The sequence below is a fragment of the Corvus kubaryi genome, unplaced genomic scaffold (assembly GCF_017639235.1).
Source record: "Corvus kubaryi isolate FWS band 111438036 unplaced genomic scaffold, C.kubaryi_AGA036_p1.0 split3-73, whole genome shotgun sequence".
NCBI classification, from domain to species: Eukaryota; Metazoa; Chordata; class Aves; order Passeriformes; family Corvidae; genus Corvus; species Corvus kubaryi.
In genome coordinates, this window is record NW_024582091.1 from 40,623,043 (window position 1) to 40,647,545 (window position 24,503).

At 40.5% G+C, this 24,503-nt stretch overlaps 1 protein-coding gene across 1 annotated transcript; it reads right to left on the minus strand.

Annotated features, from left to right (window-relative positions):
* Nucleotides 1-74: 74 nt before the first annotated feature.
* TMEM242 (transmembrane protein 242) lies at nucleotides 75-23,358 on the minus strand. Its single transcript, XM_042016964.1, has 4 exons — nucleotides 23,168-23,358; nucleotides 21,189-21,289; nucleotides 15,813-15,950; nucleotides 75-1,279 (listed from the first exon to the last, which is right to left on the minus strand). Exons 1-4 carry the CDS (start codon nucleotides 23,301-23,303, stop codon nucleotides 1,181-1,183), a joined length of 474 nt encoding a protein of 157 aa, XP_041872898.1. The 5' UTR covers nucleotides 23,304-23,358; the 3' UTR covers nucleotides 75-1,180.
* Nucleotides 23,359-24,503: the final 1,145 nt, after the last annotated feature.

The window sequence follows — 24,503 nt, forward strand, 5'->3', positions numbered from 1 at the left end:
CTATTATTCATCTGACATTTAAGGCTTTTTAAATATTCTTTCCTAGGAATATAAAGACTTACATCACAAAAGACAACTTTTAAGAGGACTTTATTAAATCTGACAACTGACTAACTGGACAGTGTGCAATTAATAAGAAAATCTGATAATTGAGCAACAAAGGATTGTTCAATGACAGCACTTTTTTTTTTTTATTTCTGCAGTTTTACAGATCTTCAGTTCTGCAAATACAACATCTGAGTAAGACATTACTCTTTCTAGTTTACACCCACACTTCATGAGATTATTGCAGTGTGGAAAATGTCACATTGCTTCTCCTGGCGTAAGAGCCACAGAAATGACTGGAACACACAAAATTAGTCCTGCCCATACACTTTCTCAGCTGAAAACATCTGCGTAGGACTGACTGGGTGTCTCACTCTTTTACACCTTTTTCACTTACTATTTTAATTGATATACAAATATAGTAGAGACTTTTATACAAACTATCAGATTCATTATTCTGGGATCCAATTTCAAAAAGTTAATACTGAGAAAACAGTGAACTTTGTAGAGATCTCTTCTGATGCTCTGCAGAGGAGCTTATAGGTCACTACTTGCATATTGGGTTTTAAACTTACCCTTCAAACATATAAAAATGGTTTAGATACTTTCTCTGTTGCAAACTTAAATATGTCCTTTACTTTTGAAGAGTGCACTATATGCTTTACCCTCAGGCTCAGCAAGAGATCTGTTATGATTGACTTGATGGTTATATTCCTAATAGAACAAGTCACTGAAAGTACTGTTCTTGTTTCCTAGAGAAATTTCACAAAATTCTTCTTGAAACACAGGATGGGACAGGAGTTTACTGGGATTATATCCATATATTTTACTAATCAAGATCAGTTTCTTCTGTTAGTCTTTGAAAAAATCTTTTTTCCAGTTGAATCCAACTTATCTTGGAGGGTTCATTTTCTCCCAAAACAACTATACCAAACATGCTGAAAAGCACAGTATAAATTGGTTTGGTTTGGTTTGAATTCCCTTGCTGCTAGATGTTAACTGGCATTCCCAGGTTCAGTGCACTCAGTCAGTAACTTGCTCAGTCTGAGTCTTCTTTGTTTTTCAGAGGGGACACTTCTGCTACTTCTGCTCCTATTCTTGCTGGAAGAGACATCTCCAAATGGCTCTGAGTCTTTCACTTGGACTTAAGTAAGTTTTCCCATTCAACAGTGGACTCACTATTTTTAGGAATTGCTGGAAAGAGTGACTGCATCTTAGTTTGAAATTCTTTCATCTATAAAAGAGATTTAAAAATAGAATCAGTTAACTGTTACTAAGGAACACATAAAGTAGCACCATGAACCCCAGGCTTATCCCACAGAAGAAGGTGTGCGAAGCAAAGAATAAGTAAAAAGCTTTCAAAATAATAGAAAATTAAGACTTTCCCTCTGTTTATGTTGGTTCAGTTGACAAAGTGAAAAAAAGCATGAAGGGACCCACAACAATCACCCCTTCTAATGCACTACACTGGGGTGCCTGATTTGGAGTGCTTGCCTGAATGATCCACTACTGTTACATGAATTACTATACACACACACACACACACACACAAAATATTTTTGTTTGGAGGAAAATTATCTCAATGAAATGTGCCCCTATTTTGACTGCAGTGCCTTTTTCTACACTTGTAATGGATGAAAGGTCCAATAGTCTATTCAACGATTTTAAAACAAGGGCTAAAACAAAATACTGGTCAGCTCTGACAGCTTAGGTCTATCCCACCACATGGATAAAGGTGACAAAACAAAGTCTAATTCAAATGTATATACCAGTAGGAAAGAAAACAAGATTCATAACGATATATGGGACCAAGCTTTTCTTTCACTGCTGAGAAAATACTGTGAAAGAGGAAGTGTATCCGTATTTTATATATATATATTTATAATTTATATTTATGCTAAGAATTTTATCACCAATGTCTGATTCAGTAGTCCTGGAATGCCAGAACTAAACATTGACTTTAAAAAAATCACTTATATTAGAATATTTACATTTAGTGAGCTTCTTTCTTCCAGGACTTTTACATGTATTTTTACATATATATTTTAAAGGATAGGCATGGAAAAACCAAATCAGTGAAAATCCCATTACACAAACAGCAGGATGTACAGGCAAAGTTTTGGACTGCTATTTTTAGGAAGCTCTATGACAGAATCTATGACATTCACACAGAGAAGACAGGATGTGGTATTCAAGCACTGGATGCAATGACCTCTTGAAGAGCAAATGCTGTCTCAGGCAGTATGTCCCACAGAGAGGTTCCAGGAAATCTAGATATTCCAAACAGCCACACAGGCATCTACTCTAAAATGCCTATGTTTTGTGTGTTATAGGTCATCAGTATTTATACAAATACCTCTGGGTTGTTTTCTCTTCAAGTCCTTCTGTGTATGAATAATTCTGACGAAGAATTGGTCCTTCTTTAGAGACATGCTACCCGAATGCAATTGTTCAAGTTACAGCTGATCTACAGAATGAAATATCATGTATATCTGATATACAAAGAATGAAACAATTTACAAAGAAATTACCAGTCCTTTAGTAACACAGTAGCTAACTATGATGGATGAAAGCATTTCAGAACCCTAGCTTTTGTGTAATAATGCCTGGGTACTGCTAATCAAATAAAAGACATGTTATATAAAGCAGGAGGAAAATTCAGAGCCAAATTATCCTTTTTGCTTTTTCCTGATTTTGTTCCTAAGTAAAACTAATTCACTCTCTGTTTTGTATTTCATTCTGATCAGATAGTTGTTTTGATTAATTATTCCTTCTTGGATTTTAAAAATCTTGGCAATCACCCACAATTGTTCCTAAACTAACATTTTTGCTTCTTATTTAAAACTGAGAAGCTCTCATAGACAGCTAATGTTCCCAAGAATAATAAACACCAGTATCAGAGCTGATGTAGAGGAACAGCCCGAATTACATTAAACAATTGCTGACAATTAAATACAAGTATTTACGGTAGGAAATGTTTTAGGAGCTTTGGCTTAGCTGTTTTTTTCCAGTCCTATGTAATTAAGTTATCCCAGCTCACTGATGGATGGAAAGTATTCAATTTACTTAACATTTTTTGCTTCCTAAAGAGTGATTCAACTCTTCTACTCTTTCATCTCACTCTAAGTATTATCTGGGTGTTTGGAACACAGGAATGGTCAGATACTAACCTGATGTAATATGCTGTAGCTCTGTTAGTGTAACTGGAGATAAAACATTCAGCACCAGCCAATCATCTGGTGCAATGTGGATTTTCTGGCTGTTTCTAAACTAAGACTTAAATTTCTCTTAGTGTAAAATTTAAATGATAAACTCATAAGCCCTACAAGACACCTCTGTTACCCCACTGAAGATGCACAAAACCAAAGTGAAACTAACAGCAATTCTATAAAGCCTCCAAAAAGAAGATGATGGGTGGAGGAGCCACGCAGAAAACTACAGTGATTCCTCACTCTGACAACCACCTCATAATGATTAACATGCCAAACCCTAACTCTTGAATGCAAAAAGCTGTCTTGTCTGGAAAATAAAACACTTCAACTCTGTTCTGAAAGAAAAAAAAGGTATTTATTTAGAAAGCAGTGAAACACTGCTAGCAGTTGCAGATTTAAGAATATTAGATAGATTTCTGTCCCCTCAGATCATTAATTTATGTTCTGCAGGTAAAAGCAACTAATTTCCTGGAAAAGCAATTTTTCCTTAACACGTGGATCAGATCTGAAATATTCAGTGTCTTTCTTTTGCTTTTAAGACTCCCTGAGAAATTTTCTCAGCCTTGTGTTCCCAGATTTTGATGCTTATTTGTAAAACCTCTTGAAAGTGATGCCAGACTCAATGTTTCATTTACCACTTACTCTCTTGCCTGCCCTTTTCCACAAGCCCGCACTGCACAAAAATAGTTTCTCATTGCAATTCACAGCTTTGACCACGTTTTATGTTTTTCCACAGATTTTCTTCCTTTGTGATTCCTGGACAGTGATCTATTTCAATAAATTGTAATGCCAAGCTGATCACTACTGTGCACTGTCTTCTCAGTGTAACACTTTCGGCTGTCAGCTCTTTAAGAAGGACATTATCTGCAGTGACTGGCAAGGGCCTCATTAATACATGACTTCACAGTATGTCTAAACCAGGGCCAATTTCTTCCCAACAAAAATGTCACAGCTAGCTCTTACTAGAACCTTTCATTTCTATAGCTCCTAAAAGATACTACACCTGATCATTTCTCTCCACAACGGTTTTTGAGATCTCACTAGTAAGACATTAAGCAACTTAATTAGTACCAGTCATGGACTCCTATTTTTCCCCTCTCCTCCCAGTCAGATAGTGCAGTACAATGTTTCATTGGGGTTTTGACCTGGACCTCTAAGGTATCTTCCCCCTTCCCTCCTGTTCCACTAAGAACATCAACTTCTGAGTTTCTTCCTTCATTTCCACATTTGTGCTTGTTGCTCTCCCAAATGCACTTCCAAATCCCAGCCACTGTCTTCCCTGCACTCTCAGCTCCTCTAAAACTCACTTCTCACACTTTCTTAAACCACGGAGAAAGCTTTGAAAAAAGAACCATTCTCTGGTGTCACGGAACTGGTGTATACCCACATAAATAACCATGAAAATAGGATCCCTAAGTTCCTGTCCCTTGTCTCCCACTGACAATGCCTGCTTGCTTACAAACCATTCTAATACCCCATTTTAGGCTGTAACTTCTTCATGGATTAACTTTATGATCTTAGAGGTCTTTTCCAGTCTAAATGATTCTTTCAGTCAGAGACTTAGAGCTCAGTCTTCTTGGCCTTGATTGATGGAACTCTAAAATATTTTTATATTTAGGACCAAATTTGGCCTCCAAAGTACCTCACACTGGCTTCAGGGTTGTTCTTGCTTGCATTTAGTTGACACTAAATGGGTCATACTAGGCCCAGTGCGACCTCAAAGTATCCCTGCAGAGAAAGTTTGTTCACTAAACATTTAAGTTAGTCCCTCAACAAGCTGGGCATACCAGTGTCCAGTCCTCCTGCAGTGTGGTGAGATTCTTGTGAAGACAATTAATCAGCTTTATGTTCTATTATGCTGAACACTTGAGATGTGAGAATTGGGACCTTGTCTTCACTTGCTTTAACTCTTGGGACGAACACACTCCTTGATGACGGAAATGCTGCAGTTAGGAATCTGTGTCTTGCCCTGCCTTTTCTTTTCAACAGACATGCCACTCGGGAGGTCTCTTCTCCTCTTCTCCTGTATTTCCTCCAGATTCCACAATACTCACATCAGTGGTCTCAAATCAAAAGGCATTAATTTAATTACAAGAGCTAATGTGCTATGTACTAAGCACTGGAATGTTTTGAAATAACTCACTGCAATGGCTGCCTCTTTATTATTGTCAGCCACACTGGCACTGGGGTACTCGGTTCAACTGTGATAATGTCTTCAATTAATAGTGCAGTAAACCAAGCACTAAAAGCTGAATGTATTTTACCTCTTCCCGCTGCCTTCAGTACCATAGGCCACTCTCAACTGCTGCTTCTGAACGTAGTGGTACATGAACGATCTGTAACACATTTCTTAACATTCCAGCACGCTCCATTCCTGCAGGCGACTCTCTGAAGTGAATTTCACTCAAGTGAATTCTGTTTTTTTGTCACAGATATTACGGAGCTTGACGCTGTTTTTTCTTGCCAAATAAATTACAGTAACTGTTCTACCTCTGTCAGGCTTCTCTCTAAAAGGGTATCATCTACCTTACTGCATTAAATAATCTGTAATAGCTATAGATCACTGTTACTTTCTTATCTTAACCTAATGATCCTGCCTCAGATGGCAAAAATATGGGGACCTAAAAGCATCTTCCATTTAATAATCTCTTTTTAATGTACATCGTTGACAGAATGTCACACAAAAATTGGGATAGCACTATTACTGAGAGCACTTACATGGCTGCTCATATTAAAATGAATGGAAGAGGGGCTAAAAGAGTCTATTTGATTCCTAGAATGAAAGTTTTACTAAGAAATGTTCTCTTTAATGTCTGACATTCATAATAGACCAACCCAGATTCCAGGAATTATTAGTTTCCTATTTTAGTACTTGTATCAGTAAGAACTGCTTACATTAGCTTCCAAGTGAAATAAGGTTACATGCCCTGAACTGGAATATCAAGTGGCAGCAGAATGCAGTCTGTACATGCCCTCTGTTCTCCTCAGCCACCATCCATTTCACAAGGCATGAAGATGAGGCAGACGGCCCTGGATTTAAAAGTATCAGCGAGGATTGCTCTTGTCACCTTTTCCCAAATCTTAAAGTAATTGCTGTTGTCCTTGTTAGCAAATGATTACCAAGGGCCAGGTTCAGAAATAGCAAGTTATTTGTAGAAAATGACAAGTGTTGAGCCCTTGCAGGACTGGAGGAGCAGAGCAGCCAGCCTGGCAGCTGAAGGTGATTGTCCTTCTCTCAGTGTAAAATGGGGCACTCACTGCGGGTCACGCTGTGCCAGTTCTGGAATAAGCATGGAAAATAGAGCCCTGGTTCACATTCTTACATCTTGCACTTCACTGGCAAAGGCATGATGAACGTTTGGATTACGCAGAACTACAAGTCTATGAAAACGGCCCTGAGAGTGTCAATCCTGGCAGTAAACATCCTAATATTTAACCACCTTGCACTGTACTCTCATAGTACACTGTTCGCCACCTATTTGCCGATTCCAGTGTTTCAGGCTTGCAGAGAGAAAAGCAGCAGCAGAACTGTGTTAAGCTATCTAGAGAAGTCAGCAGCTCATACTGGCCCCCTGTCTCATGGAGGCTTACACACATGCCTAACCTTATGCGGTGTTGAGCACTCTCTCTGAAACCAGAGGGCTATTTGCAGTGCCTAAAATTAAACAAACACATTGACATATTTTTCCACAAATTTATCTCTAAAAATCTTGTGTAAGTGGGTAAAACACATCCTGTGCTTTTTAAAAGAAAATCAGCATGAAAATAACCTAAGTGAACTTTACAGGGAGAAGGGGAGAGGAACATCACTGTTTAGAACGAAGCTGTCAGCGTTCCCAAACAATTAGAAATATGTAGTAGCCTCCCACAGCTACTCCATATTCTGTCTTGAAATACCGGTGAACTACAGAGACCTGTCAAGTCACAGGGGTCAGGCTGCCTCTTTTCCAATTATTGGGTCACATGATGAGATAAAAACACATGAAATACTTTCCTCGTGTTACTTTTCCATGAGTGCAGAAGACATGTTGCTAATTCATAAATGGGAAGAGAGCTGGTCTACATCACAAACATATTTTACTAGCCTCACTTTGGCTTCATTTCAGTGCAAATGTGACTTAGATCCCAAAGTGGGAAGAAGATGCTATTCCAGTAGAAAAGCCTTAAGAAAGTAAAACTGTTCTGGGTTAAGGTTAGATAATTTTGAACTAAAAAAAAAAAAAGGGATGTGGTTAGCTAGTTATGTTCAAATTTTTTATTCACAGAGACAGTAATTTTGTAAACTGGATTCTGAAAAAAAAAAAAAAAAAGGGATTTCCTTAGGTTCAGAGATACAGGAGTGTTCTTTTCACTTTTATACATTTCCATGTTGATATTTCTGAAATAAAATGTCAAGGACTTAAATTTTTGTAGTATATGGTACCTCAAAGTAAAGGCTTTTGTGCCATGCAGAAAAATTGAGTGTGGAATACTTTTGATATTACTAAAGAATGTGCCATTTATTTCTGCAGAATCTTACTTTCAAATCTGGGTGCCTGGAAAGGACATCCACATCATTAGTCTATTATGGTGTATTAGTCATTGCCCCTTAGTCACCCTGGGCAATTTGAAAAATTAATCTTGGAATAATTTTAAATTTAAAGAAGTAAAATATCCACATTTATAAAGCTAAACTGGTTAATGGACCAAAAATCTCAGGACGAGTCTCTCAACCCTATAAACTCTTCTGCGCTGTAATTTGGATTTCTGAATTAAATTCAAAACAGGAATTGTCTGCAAGCAAGCAGTTTCCTGTAAAAAGCAAGCTGAGTAATTTCTTTCCTCTCTATGCCCAGGAATTAATTGTATGTATAATCCACAAGTGAGATTCAAGGCTGGGGAAAGGGCCGGTAAAAACCCAAAACTCTTTGGTGAGGCTTCAGCCTCAAGGCCATGACTGTCGCTGAATTCCATGCAGGAAGCTGTCAGAGCCAGTGTGACCCCCAGAGGCAGGCGGGAGAGCCGGATGCCTCCAGGCAAGCAGAGCACTGGGGATCCTGGCCTATAGCGGGGCACGGCAAGCATGGCCATGCACCACAATTAACACACAGGAGGATGCCAGGGGGCCAAGATGTAGCACGAATAACTCGCACCCATCAGAGAAGCCTGGATTCAGATCTTGCTTGTACATGCACATTTTATAGTTCTATGTGGCCAAGACGTGGATCAACCCACTCATCCACTTAGGGTGACACAGAGGTGTTTCAGACCACGGCTTCCCAACAGGTTGCTGGCAGCCAACAGCTGCAAGTCTCTCCCAAGACACAACAGCAAAACTCCTCAAGACAGCTACAGTTACAGCCTTCCCATATTCTTGAAATACTCCCTTACAGCTGTCCCTATTCATAAAGCAGATGTAGCAGCTTTCCAGTAGGAAAATGATGATCTTAATCCTTGAATAATCATTGGGCATTATCAAGTAAACAGTGAAGCCCATTGGTTTCTTTTTTCCCTTCTTGGATAAAATACTAGCAGTACATACGTGTGGAGGAAAGTCTTCTCCAAACCAAACTGATTAGGCACTATAAGCGGTACAGAAAAATCCAGTATAAGGAGGACAAAGTGCTAACTTGTACTAGTACTCCACCTTCTCTCTAAGAGCTTGAGTTTAAATAAGTGTTGAGGAAATTAAAAAAAATTTTAAATGGGCAGATTTGATTTCTATAGAAATATGTGATGATGAAATAGCAAGGAAAAGGTAAATTTCTATTATGCTATCAGACATAAGCATGATGAGGAACAGAAACTTCACGAAGAATATTTATGTGAGGATTAAAAACAACAATAATTAAAAACTAATAACAAAAAATTTAGGAACGACTCTAGGATGTCTATAATTATTTTAGGAGATATGGTGCTTTTATAGCAACATTTGCTCATTTACGAAATAGAATAATAATTTCAGCCACTGCAATATGCCTATATTGAGATTTATAAATCTCAGTACTATTTACAGATGCCAAGCCCAGGAACATCTGAAAACTATGTCTCCAAGCTCTCATCTTCTATTTTAAATTAATCCATCCTTAAAGCCAATACTCCTTTGTATTTATACTGTGCCTATGACTATACTTTCACAAAATTATATCAAGCATCTCGTGACATAAGCAGGGGGATGTTATTTTTACGCTTAAAATGGTGATTCAGAGGTTAGATTTTCTCTAGAGAAAAGCAGTTCACTTAGGAAATGTTCTTACCAACAAAGCCAAGCATATATTCTCTGCATTGCTTCTAATTGTTTTAGATGTCTCTTTAAGGCCATGCAATTGTTTTAGACTCTTAATATTTTAAAAGTTAAGATCAATGAAAAACAGGATATTTCATTAGGAGACACCATAAAAGTGATAAACTAATATTTTATAAGTATATTAGTCACAAATTGCTAAGCAATTCTTCTCACTATTTTTCCAGCTTTCCACAGAACAGCAACAATCAGAATCTCACAAACCTACATATGAATCATCCCAGCCCTTTTCCTACGGGACAGAGAATGCTTTTATTTCTGAGGAAATGAAACCTAATTTATTGAGGGCATGAGGAACAAGAGGGCTTTTAAAGCATAATTTATCTTGTTTGTTAATTGTTGTACGCTTCAGTCTACAAGGGCTGAGGGCACTGTTCTGCTTTTAAAAGAAGGTTCATAATCACTGGCAGTTTAAAAAAAAAGAAAAAAAAGAACATCAGACATTAATAGATATGTTTTAGTATCTGACAAGTACTCTATAGCTGCGAGTTTAGTTCAAAATAAAGGTTTACAACTCAACCATTAATTTCTAAAAAATTCCAGAAAACTTAAAGAAAACTGTCACCTGCTCTAGGTGACCCTACCTTGGCAGGGGGATTGGACTACACACTCTCCAGTGGTCCCTTCAAACCCTAGTTATTCTGTGATTCTATGAAACTTTTCCCAGTAATAAAAAGGCATGGTGGATCATAATACTAGTAGAATATGTAAATAAAATTAAAAAGGTTTAATTTTTCAAAACTTCAATGAAAATACTCATTTAGTTCAACTGTAGCAACAGCAGGTTTAAGATATTTTGAATATTTTACTTTTAAAAATTCTTACTGAGTGAAACGCCATTTATTCTTTAACTGAAAATTTTTAATTTCATTGAAAAGCTCACATGCAGAATGTTGAAATAAGATGTTTCTACTATTATTCAACTTTAAAATAAACCTGAAATGATAAATTGGCCAAACTCAACTTTTCTACAAAATTTATTTCAATACTTCCATGTTTTGCATCAGCAAACAGCCATCCCACTGCACCACGAGTGGGCACCTACATGGTTTGGAAGCTGCAAGCTCAAAACCAGCAAGATAGTGCCATGGAAGATAATACCAGGATGTGGTAGCTGTTAAATAGCAAATAAGCTTGTTGAAAACAGTGGTGCCAATTTATGTCAAGCCAGACTTATTTCAAGCTTGTGTTTAACACAACACATGTCCTTCCACATTGTAAGGTGCCTCAGAGAGGAAAGCTGTGGGTATGTCTGGATGAGTCTCAGATTCAGATCAAGCGTGGTCTTTGGAAGCAAATCTCCCAGTTGTCATGCTTCCTGGGCATCAGTCTGTGTACTACTGAACAGTCTCAAAATGCATGACCTGCAGTTTTTTAGGGTGACACAAATCTGAAGCGTTCTAGTAGTGCACATAACATAGTCCAACTGCAAACAGGCATTCAAGCCATAGGGCAAGGCCAGTGTCAGTCCCAATTTGGAAAATTCCTGGAATGGTTGTAGATATCAGATCCTCAGCCTGCTAATGCTTCACTGTCCCAGTGCTGCTGGCCGATGATACTCACTAATATAGACAGAGCTTCTATGCTCAGAGATAATCAAAGGTGGTATGCATTTAAATATTGTTCTGAGAGGTTGCAGGAAGCAAGTGAAAAAAGTCTGATTATTACTGACACGTGGTTATTTTCTTCAAGAGGTACAACATAAAAGTAGATAACCACCATCTCCTAGGTTCTGAAAAAAGATTTCTCTTTTATGCTTCTGAAAAATAGAACTTAAACCATTATCAAACTAAGTCCTCATTGAACCATCACTTCTTCACTTCAGAATAAGAGTTCAGAGGAACTTAGTAGGGTTTATTACTTACCTGCCTGTTCTCATATTACAACAGTGGTAAGTGCAATCAGGGAATATTAACAACCCAACCTGAGACAGAGTAAAATCTTTTATATTCCTTACCAAGACATAAAGATCAGTTACTTACTCTCTCCCCTGGGTTTTGACACTGGCATAAAAGCAGCAGACTGTAAAGCTACAGAGAACCACCTTTAACAATAAAGCCATTTAAGAGCTGGAAGCAGTCATTGTCACAGCACTGTTTTAAGAACTAATAAACCACAAAGATTAAATAAAAATCTAGAATCACCAAATCTGGTGCATCACATCAGTGCCTGGAAGGAATTTTAACAACAGCTTGCTTCTAGGGCAAACACAGGCTGTCTCAGAAGGTGTGAGGACAAGGAATCCTGAACTGTGGCTTCCGTTTCCTTCCACGACACAAACTGCTGAGCAATCGTGCTGCTAACACAGATTAATTACAAAAATTACAACTCATCAAGGAAATATCACTCCACTTTGCTCTTGTCATTTCATCTCTGACTTTGGGAGCGATGACAAAATAATTTAAACAGCCACAAAGCTTAAGGTAATATATATTTTTATCAATCACTTGCTGTCTCATCAATAATTCACTCTCACAGGAAACACGTACCCCACCATTAGAAGCCACAGTATTTTGGCAGCGGCAGCCAGTGAGGCCGCTCTGCTGGGCTCTGGCTGGGGGCAGCAGCGTTTGGCAGTGCAGCACCGCTTGTCTAAAGCCCGGCTGGCTGTGGGACCCGAGCCCGCAGTCCCCGGGATCAGGGATGAGCCGGGCCCTTGGCGCTGCTGTTCCGGCCGGCGCCACCGGGTGTCGCTGCGGGGCAGCGGCGGCGCCTCGGCCGCGCCCGGCCCCGGGGGAGCCGCCGGGAGCGGGGCGGGAACACAAACGCCAGAAACCAACCCGGCTTGGGGCACAGCAGCACCTGCCTGCCTTAGTTCTACCCTCCAGGGGTGCGGGAAAGGCCCATCACGGCTCCCTGCCGGCGCCGGGCCGCTCACAAGGCATTCCCGGCGCGTGGCACAAGGATCAGGGCCGCCAGTGACACCGACTGCACATCGCACTGCCTCGCAGCGGGGCGCGGCTGGCGTGGGCAGCGTTCAGAGCACAAAAAGCACGGAGCACACCTCGCACTGCACTTCTCCAACCTCAGTGAGCAGATCTGCTCTCTTCTCCGGCCCAGTCAGCCAAGCCCCGGTGTGCTGCGGGCCGGCCAGGACGGGAACTGCCCCCGGCCTTCCTGGCCACACCAATCCCTCGTAAACATCTGCTGGTTCTGTTACTCCTCCTGGTGTGACTTCTGCCAATCCAACACATCTGATTTTCTACTGAGGCTTCTTGTACTTCATTCAAGGCATTAAACACTTAACCATGCAGTCTTACTTGACTCAGAACTCCCCCTCAAACCTGGCAAGTGAAAGTCAGTCCTTTATTCACCAAGATCCCACCTCGAGAGTCCCAGGGACTGAGCTGGCAAAGGATTTGAGAGAGCACTGGAGTTGAGGTACTCCTATGTGCAAATGAAACATCCTTCTTGTTTGCTAAATGAAACACCTGCAGTGCTTACAATCAGAATTTTATTATCCTTCACAATTTAATACCAAGAGAAGCTATTTAAAATCAAGAGACTGTATTAGCTGTCAATAATGTTATCAGTATTGCTCTTAAACAGATGAAGCTGCTGCCTAGCAGGACCAGGTCACTAATTAGCAGGTCCCAAGGGCAGCTTGTTACTGTTAAGAGGAAGAGACTGGGCAAAACGTCGTCCTCTCTCTGTCCAGCTGCCAAAACTTTAGTTATTAAATTCACCCAGGTTCCTGGCATCAAAATTAGTCTCCCCCCAAGTTACATCTAATATAGCACACTGAGAGGCTAAAGTCTGCTTTAAGTCCCTAGTTTTCAAATCTTGATACCTGATGCTACTAGATTGGAAACTGTGACTTGAAATTTTACAGGTATTGGAAACTTGCATGGACTACAGAGCCAGTGAATTCACAGTTCTCAACCGCACTGAAGACTCAAGACATTTTATTCAGGTAAATCTGTAAAAGCCTCCTTTTAAAACATTTAACTGAAATTAAAATGTTCATTTGCAAATGTTAAACTTAGATCAAAATCTACAGTGTCTTCCATGATCTGAACAGTTTATGTGGAAAGAAACTTTATTTCACTCAGTCCTAAATTCGGTTTCCTAAAAATAAAACTTTATTTATTTTTGTGGGCATCTAATAATTATTAGACATAACATATGCACTGCAATTTACTCAAAGAGTAAAAATCAGTATTGTAACTGACTGTTAATCTATTATCTCTGCTTACATGAACACAATTAAGGATTTTCAAAAGTATCACAATGTTCCTCAAAAGTTTTAGGACAATGTATCAAATAAAAACAGGCCCTTCTGAGAATGAGCATATGTTTAAGGGTCTAATTTATTTTTAGCGCTATGAACCTCTTTGGTCAGAATATTCCATTTTTAACAAGCTTATACTTTTGTACCTCCAGCAATTTTAAACATATATATATATTTGATTTTAACAGCTATATAGCAACAGGAAATTTACAAATTGCTGATTTTTGATTCTGCAATAATGAATAGCACTACTGTATGTGTTTCCTTTCTGCAGTGAAAATTTAGAATTCTATAGTGAATGCAATAAGTACCTCAGTGGAAAGCAGAAAGAGCTGTTCCAAGTAATCTCTTGACAGAAATCTACTCCTTCAGCATCTGCAATCCTCACTGTGCACTACAGTGAAACATAAGCACTCCACGACAGAAAACAATACTAACAGACATTTTCAAGAGCCTCTTAAAACACAGTTTCCCTCACCTTCTTTCAACACTAACGCAACACAGAATATAATAAGGTGCACCTTTCTGACCAGGAACACTCAACAATTCTCTAAAATGCTTGCAGTTTGCTTCTGACGCAAGAGCCTTTGCTGTCAGAAGCCCCAGGAGACTCAGACATGTCCTAGGGCTTGGCCATCTCAAGCTTATGTGGGTGTTCCCTGTCAGGCAGCCTCAAGAAAAGCCTCACAGGGAAACCAGTAACTGTGGGTCTAGGCCAGTACTTCTCAAGGAAGTAAAAATTAAGCTTACCAACTACCAAAAACCAGATAACGTAAATTGCAGACTAGGATCAGACTCTGCTGTCCTTCAGCAGGACCAGACACCCTGACAGAATGAGAAATCAGAATTGGCAGTATAGTGTGAAATGAGTCCTTCTGACTGGTGATAGGACTGCTAGCAAACTGAGTGAACTGTTGTAGCTCAGCATGCAGAGAGTATAAACTGATACTCCCACTCTTCCTCCCCCTTCCCCGACATTCCAACTCAGCCACATGTGGAGGACTTCAGTTTAAACAAAATGTGCTGTAGCTGCCTCCTATGTCCTGCCATGCTTTTTTGGTGTTCGGCCTTCCTTTATCTGTTCCTATGGAGATTCAAGATTGAAAGCTAAGAAATAAAGGATTGTGTAATTCTGTATTTGGGACTCAAAGTGTGAGCTACAGGATACATCAGCAGAGTAGACAAGCAATAAGAGCTTCAAGAAAGGTATTAATGAGAACAGTACTAAGATGAAGTAGTATTATCTTCCTCCTTTATATATGCTTTGCTGAATATATAAATAATTACCATGTAGGGTAAAGGAAGTCTATTCATTCCTAGTCCTAAAGTGGATGCAAACAGCTCTGCCAAACTTATAGCTGCAGGGGACTCTAAGTCATTGCTCATTACTAGGGGCAAACAAAAATGCTCATATGACCTTTAGTGTTCACACTCAACGTTGTGAAACACTGGAACATAATCAATTTACTAAAGATAGCTGTAGCTGGTATCCTGGGATGTACAAATGCTTCCTGAGCTTCTCTGCCTTGACATGACATGTCAAGGACCACCATTACAATGCACATGATACTCCAGTTTCTGTCCCTTGCTGCTTCTAGAAAGCAAGCTGGTTTCCTTTCAATTTTTCTTACATCCTCTGTGCCCTGATGAAAAAAATAGAACTTGGAAAAATAAATGGATTGCTCTAAAGATAGGATTCAAGGGGGTAGCCTTCACTTCAATAAGCAAAGGATATACAAAGTTAGCTACTATTTTAGTCTCTAAATTTGAACTCTGGTTCTTTTGTGAAGTATCTGAAACATCTGTGCAAATAAACATAACGCAGGAGAAAACTGTTCCTCCCCCTAAACTGTCTCCTCCCACAACTTGCCATTTTTGCAGATGTAAGAACACCTTCCCTGTTTGCACACATTCTGGTTAGTCATTCTATGTGTGGTGAATGAAGGTGTAATTCTTAGGCTGAAGCAGTATAGAGATGCCATCCCAAGATGCATGACCCAAAGAAAAATACGGAGTTGAGGGCATCATATTTGCTACTCACACTGTGCACACCCAGAGCCTTCCAGATGGCAAAACTCAGCAATCCAACTCCGCACCACGCATAGAGTGAGCCCCATCCTAGGGCTCGTAAGGCCAGCGATGAACCACTCTCTGGTAGTGCAGCTGTGGCAGTAATCCCCTAGAACCAAAGATAAAGAGATCATGACAAAGCAAACAATAATTGGAAAAAAAATTAGAACTAAAAAAGTTGGTGATTTAGATTTTTTCCTGACCTGCCAGTTGTACTAGTGTGGCCACAGAAAATCTTATGGCTGCCAGCACATCTGAAGAGCCAGGAAAGGGGCTGGATGAACTGTGTTCCTACCAGGAGCAGCTTTCACAGTTGCCAGTGCAACCCAGGGATGATTTTCATTGCCCAGAAATACCAAAGTCAGCTGTTTCATGGGCAAAAGAATCCAATGCTCAGTTATCTCACTGGTCAAAATACAAAACTGAATTGAAACCAGTCACAAGCCCTTATGCCAGTGACATCTGAACATAATCACTGTATATCACTGATTTTGGTACTTTTTCATGGGGGGCACCCAGCGGCCTACAGGTCTTTATCTGCGCTTCTGGAACAGCACACTGGGAAACTGCAAGAACACAAGCAGCTTTCATCTGGACATGGAAAGGGTATAACAGTGACCCAGGGACTAATTTCAAGGGGCTACAACTCTGAAGAAGCTCTGGAAACTATTTAGGAAAATTTTTTAAACACAACCAACCATGCTGAACCCATGCCCATGCAGAGTTCACCAAGCAGCAACACTGAAAATGCTCTGTGGTCTCCACACTTCTCATTTTTGTCAGAAGACACCTACAAGAGCAGGTGGTTTTAAGATACTGCTGCATAGAAGTCTGCCATGAGACGTGTCCTGAAAACACAAAACACTGTCACTTGGAAAAGCCACCTCAGGCCAAGAATGGAGCATCAGCAATGATGGGGTCCCAGCCACAATGAAACCTTCTCTGTCACAGCACATAAATGGGCATTGCAGCTTCCAGGGGCACCAGGCACATGCTGGGTGACATCAATCCATGTGCACCCCACACTCACTGCTAGCTGGCCGTTCTCATCTCACAATGCCCATTGTACTGCACCTATTTGGTATAGCAGAGCTTCAACCTGTGTAGCCCACAGCAGCAGTCAGACAGACAGAATACTCTTGCTCATACTGGCAACTGCCATTCAGAGGATTTTTTTCCCCTCCGAATGATCACTGTTCAATTGTTCACAAACAAACACAGATTTTAGATGGTGATTGTTAAAGATGGGCATCTATGGTCCTTCGACAACTCAACAGTTCCACTTAACTGGGTATCTTGGAAAAACCCCAACTAATTATTGCTCAGGGGTAACATAAATGAGATTGCACACATAAAATTATATTCAATAAAGAATTATTTCATTTATAGTCTAAAATACAGAAAAGTGAAATTAACTTGTGGAAGGATCAAAAAAACTTTTCTCCAAAATGTGCCAAAGAATCCTTCTCTTTTACTCATCACAAAAAGCAGGGAAAAAAAATCTTTTGTATTCTTGCTTTAAAAAAGCTTTGAAATTTTTACTTTTTTTTTTTAAATGCTTCTCTGTCTTCTTTGATACAATTAAACATACTTAGTGTCTACCACTATGGTCAGTCAAGTAGCACCTGTAGTTTTTCTCCTCTCGGCTTCGTATTTACTGAAATGTTAAAATGATCCTCAGACAGTTCTCAGCATTGACACTTTCCCTTAGGATTAAGCTGTAGGCACAGCTACCCAAGGAGAAGCCCACACTTGGAAAGGGCACAAGAAAAATATTGGAATAAATAAGGGTATCTTGGCCCTTATTTATTCCGGTTTGGACATCCCAAAGTGGAAGCTGTTAACAAAAACAATGCTCTGTAAGCATACACACACACAAACAGCAGAGATCTCTAGTCACACTATAATATCAGGTCCTATTATCTCCTTACCACAGATAATGAACTATTATAACTCTTTCAGTTACTACTGCTTGGAGCAGATTTGAAATGCTGATTACTTTTGACATTTTTCCTGCTTCCGTTGTCTAATCATATACAACAACACTGAGAAAAAAATTGTCCCATTTAGAAGATGGGAAATGAATGGACAAAAATATCCTCTACACAGAATCTTTAAATAGGAGTCATTATCTGTGAAAATTGCTGGCAAAAAACCCACCCGAATACTATTTAAATGCTTGATTGTACCAGAAAAATAGTGGTAAATGGAAACAACTGATCTGGTTTTACTGACTGCAGTCAAACAGGGTTCAGTCACAGGCTGATTCCTCAGGGTACTTAAGTACACAGTTAAGGGTTTCTGTAAACAGGGCAGTTGGTTAAATGATTATCAGATATGCTGTCCAGAGCATCAAGAAAGCTGATTAATGAAATCCTAAAAAATTAAAAAGGACAACAGTACCATGAGGAAAAAAAGATGTCACAATCAAAAAAACATTTTTAAGATAATTTTTATTTGCTAACCTGTTATTCTGTGATCAGATTGTTTTCTCATCATTACTGCTTTGAAAAAACAAATTCTTTAATTTAAAGAATGAGCTTTTAAACAATATTTGAGTCTTTCCAAAAACAGGCCAGAAAAAAATAGGGCAGAATTAGCTGATTTGTTTTCCAAATATATGCTGCTTTTTTTATTTGGTTGGTTGTTGTTGTTTTGTTTTCCTCTGGAAGATATAAACAGGAAGCAGGAGAAGGAAAAAAAATCACTTTTTTTTTTTATTCAAACACAGGCCTTGATCATATAACTGCTCCCTTGTGTGTGGAGTGTTTCCAAAAGGAAGCAGTGCCTAAAATAAAGTGTGTTCAACTGTTTGGGTTGATTGTGTTCAGTGTATCACTGTTTTGTGTGACCTAATCCATTGTACAATTAAACACCTGAATAAATGCTGGTAGAAGTGGACACCTCTGACAAGGAGGCTGCTGCAGCTGAGCATTTAATTTTAACGCCCCCTCCCCCATAATTTCTTAACTGAAGTTTTTCTCAGTGGTTCATCACTAAACAGGATAATGTAATCTCCGTTTTTAAGACAATTTGGGCATCAGTCCTACCAATGTTTATATTTACTTTAATTCACCACCAAGGTATTACAACTTTATCTCTTGCCAGTAACACTGACACTACTCTACAAGAGTAGGATCTCATACTGTTGCCTCCTGGTGGTTTGAATGCAGTCATGAAGCCATGATGCTATGATGCTACAGGTTCCCCTCTAAATTGCTGCTTTTTTTTTTCCTCCCCTAAAACTATTTAAATCTGACCCAGGCTGCATTACATTTGCTTCCTGTTTCTACCTGATTTGCACGCCTCCATTTCACCAACACAAAAACTGGCACTAGCCAGAAAAGAAGCTGAAACAATAGGTCTTGCATTTTTTCCTAAACACTGAGCAACAATTCTCATTCCTTCAGACCTTCCCCCTAGTTCATACCAGCACAGTCACTGCAGTCATGCAGTGAAGTGGATCAGATGACTGATTTGGACCAAAACTAATGAAGGAAATTAAAAAAACCCCATTAATTAACCAGGATCATCTCACCAACCCAATAGCACACATATTGGTGTCTTCACTGGAACAGGAATAAATTGCCAGAAACTAAGGGCTGGTTGAATTAATTCTTTCAACATCAATGCTGGCTGATGTTGGCTTAAAGAACCTGCCAAACTATGGCCTCACCTTAACATGGAAAAAAATAGTATTTAGGCATTGAACATCTAAGAAGGGTGCAATTTCCTGTAGCTATTATTATACATGACGTATTATTAAAAGTTACTTGCAGTAACTATAAATTTAGGTAAAAATGCTAATGCAAAACTTCATTGGTACCTCAGAGAGCTTCTATAGAGAGTTAAGCCATTCTCAAAGTCTAGCCTTTCCTTTTTTAAACTGCTCACTGAAAAGTACCTTGCCAAACAAGTATCTTTCCACACTCTGGAGTATTGAAGTTGAGGGGCCCATGAATCACAGATTTTTGCTAGCAAACTGTTGTAATTCCTTTGCACAAATACCAACAGATACAGTTTTCAGCAAAGATCGAAATGGTATATATCACTTGATGACATTTCCAGCATATATATCCTTGGATGTCAATGCAATGTCACTCTTGATAAATTTCACACCGATAACAGGACAGCTCAGACACCCAAGAATATGTGCAAGCTGGAAAAAATGCAGTGCTCAAGAGAAAGGAAATTTAAAAAAAAAACATGGTGAAAAAGGAGACAATTTCCTTATTGCAATGTATTTCCACAGCTTGTGAAACAACTTCTCATGAAGTTTTCTATTTTTTCTATTTCAAATAAGAAACTCATGCTTATTGTTTCTGTAAAGGCAATGGATGAGTTATGCCATAGCAGCCTAGAGAGGAAAGTGGGAAGGCAAATGAAGGATCCTCATGCTCTTTGACCACAAAGGGAGATTACGAGTGATCAGAGATGAAGGTTCTGATATAAAGTACGATGGAAGATTTTTTTTTTCTCTTGATATGCATTGAATTAACTTGATATGTTATTGAATCATCATTTTTAAAATAAACACAACTGATCAGTTCTTACTTCCCTAAGAACATCTGTAATACATGTTGCATTTTAGGAGCTTGGTGGAGATGAGACTGATCAATTTCAAGGGCATATTTTTGACACTTTCAGCAATAACAAAGCATTAGTGAGGAATAAAACATCCTTCAATCACATGTGCTGTGTTTCAAACTAATATACCAACATGGTATAACTGCTAGCTTTGTTTTGCAGTTCTTTTCTTCAGAATGCACAAGTGGATCCAGTTAGTAATTGCCTGAGCTCAGATTCATTTTGGGCATCAGATCTTATAGTTCCATAATATTCATTCTCATCCTTCCCCTTACACAGTAGGATGGGAGTGGAGAGCTTTAATTTTGACTAAATGATTCCATTTACATATTCCACAGCTTGCAGACCTTCTACCTCCTCATTCCCATCCTTACTGCAGTCACCTTGCTTCCAGACTCACTGCAGCACTGAGACCACATGCTGAACTGGATCACTGAGGTGATACAGGCTCATGTCTGAAGTGCATTCACATCACAGAATCAAACGAGACCAGCAATTTTATTCCACTGTACAGAAGTATGATTCCAGCAAACAGTGTAAGCATTATGTATTTCAGCTAATCTCAAGGACTAAAGTGTTCAGCAGGGCCAACTCCGAACTGATTTTTAAATGAATCCTACCCCTGTACTGAATTCAATTAAGTCTAGTGCTCTCATCATCAGCTTTGCCAAGTTCCACATATATCATCATGTCTATAAGGCATCCAGTCCATTCTTATTTCCTGCACATCACTACTGGAAAACAGCTTAAAGGAACAAACCTTACTGAACCAGTCTGGGTTCTTCTTTTTTGTCATTGCAAGCGTGGTGCCAAAACCTGCTATCATTCCCGCTGTAGCAACAGTACCTAGAAAAATTCCACCTGCCAAGAAAAGTTGAAGAAATAAAAATCAACACTTCATTACTTAAGGGGAAGGAAAAAAACAACCAACGTGTTTAGAAAATAAAAAACACGAAAAATTAAGATCTGTCAGCACATGCTGAAGGGAAAGTCCCAGTTGCCTACATTTTTTATGTTAGCTCAATATGACAAAATAGCAAGACAAAGAATTAGTTCTATAAAAGAGAGCACTTTGAAAATAATGGCATGTGTATATATTTTCAAGCCACACACAGAAATTCAAATTCTAGGATGCTTTTTCACAGTACTTTGAAGTTTCTCTCAGTCCAGAGCCAGGCTACTAAAATCATCTTGTTCTTTGGTTATGCCTCACTCTTCCCCAAAAGAGAAGTTTAATTGGTTTTGTTGCATGACTTGTTATTTCAAAGGATCACCTAAAAACGGTCACCACCAGTTCCTCTGAAGACCACTACATAAGCAACGCTTGTTCTTTGGCTTTATGTTCTAATGCTCAATTTAAAATTCTGAAAAAATGTAAATTTTTTTTTTGTAATTTGAAACAATTTTTTTAAAACACAGGAAATTACACTCGCAGAAGCTTTCCCAAGACAGAAAGCACCCCTTGCTTTTCAGTCCTTTCAGTGTTTCCAAAGTCACTTGGGGTACCTGGATTCCTTCTAGCTCTTTCACCGAAGGCACACGTAGCCATACCTGCCCACTTTTAAGTAAAAGGCTTGTTACAAAGACTTACTGCACTGTAGAAACCAATCTGATTAATATTAAAATTTTAAAATTTCAGGGGGTTACATGTTCTTCCCTTGCAGGTATTGATACCCACCCTGTTTTCCCTTTCCTAATACTAGTTAGGTAATTAAAAAATGGTCTGAATAGGAAGTAAGAAGCAAAATAGAGTTAAGTTAGATCTTAATTTTAAAAAGTTTTTATCTGATTACTGTGATGAAGAAGTTTCCTGTACTCGTGTCAATGAAATCTGTTAGGTACCTCCTCTGCCTGGGAGCACAAAAACCTCGCATCCTGACCGAATTATGCAGTCCACAAAGTTTTACATTTCCAGGCCTGGTAACCAACATTTTCCCGATTTCAGGCACAATAATTGGTGTGGGTACGTCCATCCTCTGGCCGGGCGCGTCCCGGGATGTCCCGGCCGGCGGCGCTGGGAAAGGGCTGCCTGAGCCCCGGCCTCCGCTCCGCCGGGGGGCGCGGGGAGACCGAGCAGACACCGGGAGCAGCCCGGAGATACGTATAAAAATCACAATATAATATAAACATAAAGCAGGACAGCGCCGCCAGCCCGCCGGACGTGCGCCCGCTGCCCTGCAGCTGTGTGCGACTGCGGAGACTCTGGCTCTGCCCTACCCGCAGTTCTCCGGGTTCGTTCCCTTCGGGAATCCGCAGCGCTGCCCGGCGCCCGCGGGAGCCGCCTCTTCCCCGAGCGCTCCTGCCCCCTTCGGCCCGGCAGCGCCGAGCGTAGACTCCCGCAGGGCTGAGCTCCCTCCGGGAAGGAGGCGGCTCCGCTCAGCGCCCGTCCCGCGTCCCGCGTCCCGCGTCCCGCATCCCGCCCAGCTGCCCGCGCCGTGCCGGGCCCAGTGCCCCGGGGCACGGCGCCTGAAGGGTGACCGGCGCCGCCGCTGCCAAGGACGAGGGAAAAGGCGGCCGGCGCTGCAGGGGCTTCCCCGCTGTGTCCAGAAGCCTCGGCGAGGGCATTCCCAAACATCTCGCCTTCTGCCCGGGGGCGGGAGAGTGGGGAAAGACCTGGGGCTACGGCAAGGGGAGCACGGCTGGGGACGGTGTCAGGGCTGCCGCACACGCTGCCGCTCGTCCCTGACCCGTGCAGGGGCAGGAGGGGAGGAGAAGGGAGGAGAGGAAGGCTGTCTGCACCTTTGATTAAGAAGAGCTTGTCCTGGGATGCCGCAGAGCCCGCAGCCCCCCGGGGCAGGGACAGCCCGCGCCCGGGGTCCAGCGGCGCTGCGGGCACTGCCCCATCATGGGCGGCCCCGCCGGCAGCCGCCCCCATGGCCCAGGACACGGGAGTAGGAGGCGGCGGCGGCTGCAACCCGGAAGGAGAGGGAGCTGGGCTGGCACACGCAGCCGCCTTTCCTCCTCGTCCCGCTCCTCGGCCGCGCAGCCGGGCGGGGATCCCGCGGGAGCGCGGGCGGAGCTGCCGCTGCGTTGGGAACGGCCTCCTGTTGTTCGGGCGCGTTCAGCGTCCTGAGAGCCCAAATCTCGCAGAGGGAAGATGAGAAAAAGTTGTCAAAGCCTCTTTTAAATCAAGTCTTTTGTAGCAGCCTCGTAAGGGTTTTGATTTGGGTTGTTTTGTGGGGGTTTTTTTATGTCCGTGGGACAGATCGCGTAGTGGACTTTACCAAATAAAACTGGGAGACCAAATAAAACTTAATTCCCATGAATTCTAGGAAGGTGTACCTTGACGAATGGCGTTGCTTTAAAGTACATATTTTTGTTCTAAATTCTCATTCTTTCAAGTTATGTAAATAGTTTCTCACGCTACGAGAACATACATTTGGGTTTTTTTCATCTCTGTGCCACCCTAATTCTCAGCTGCTGATGAATATAAATTGATGTGCTATCTAATTTTATCGCTTTATCAAACAGTGTACTAATTTAAGATTCAGTATGGACCGGTAAAGTGTATTTTTAGTTGTAACAGTCAGTACTTCAACAGCAAACAATGAATGTAAATAAATCCAAACCAAGCATTTCTTCCCCAGCTTCCTTCTTTGTATCTTTCAACATAATTTATAGCATGTATCTAAGGGTCTAATTATAGGGACTGGGTTGCTAGGCAAAAATTTAGTATTTTGGGAAACTTCCTGTTCATGGTACTTCTAAAAACCAGTCCAAAGCTGTTTCCTAATAGTCCATGTGCTGTGTAAATTAAACAATGTTTTACACAGAGAGCCCATCACTAACTCATTTTTTTCTAATCTGGACAGCAGGCAAATGACTCCTAATCTTCTTTTCTCTAGTCTTATTTTTCCCATAAAAATGTACCCCAAAATCTTGTGTGTGCTTCGGAATAGAATTAGACCTTGCCACAAATAATAAAACCTCCTGGAAAAGCTTAGAGAAGGGCATCTTAGAAAAACTGCAGAGTGACAATGTGAAAAGAAGAAATTACTTTTTATATAAAAGTACTTAAATTTATTAGAATGCATAAAAATAAAACAGCAGCATGCATGTCATTTTGATTGTAATT

What these genes read in the sequence shown, in the direction of transcription:
- TMEM242 (XM_042016964.1), bottom strand. Translation starts at nt 23,303, where the DNA reads ATGGGGGCGGCTGCCGGCGGGGCCGCCCATGATGGGGCAGTGCCCGCA. An exon ending in CAAGCTCTTCTTAATCAAAG is followed by an intron (nt 21,290 to 23,167) that starts GTGCAGACAGCC and finishes TTTTCTTGGCAG; the next exon opens with GTGGAATTTTTCTAGGTACT. An exon ending in AGGCTCTGGGTGTGCACAGT is followed by an intron (nt 1,280 to 15,812) that starts GTGAGTAGCAAA and finishes TCTCTTTTATAG; the next exon opens with ATGAAAGAATTTCAAACTAA.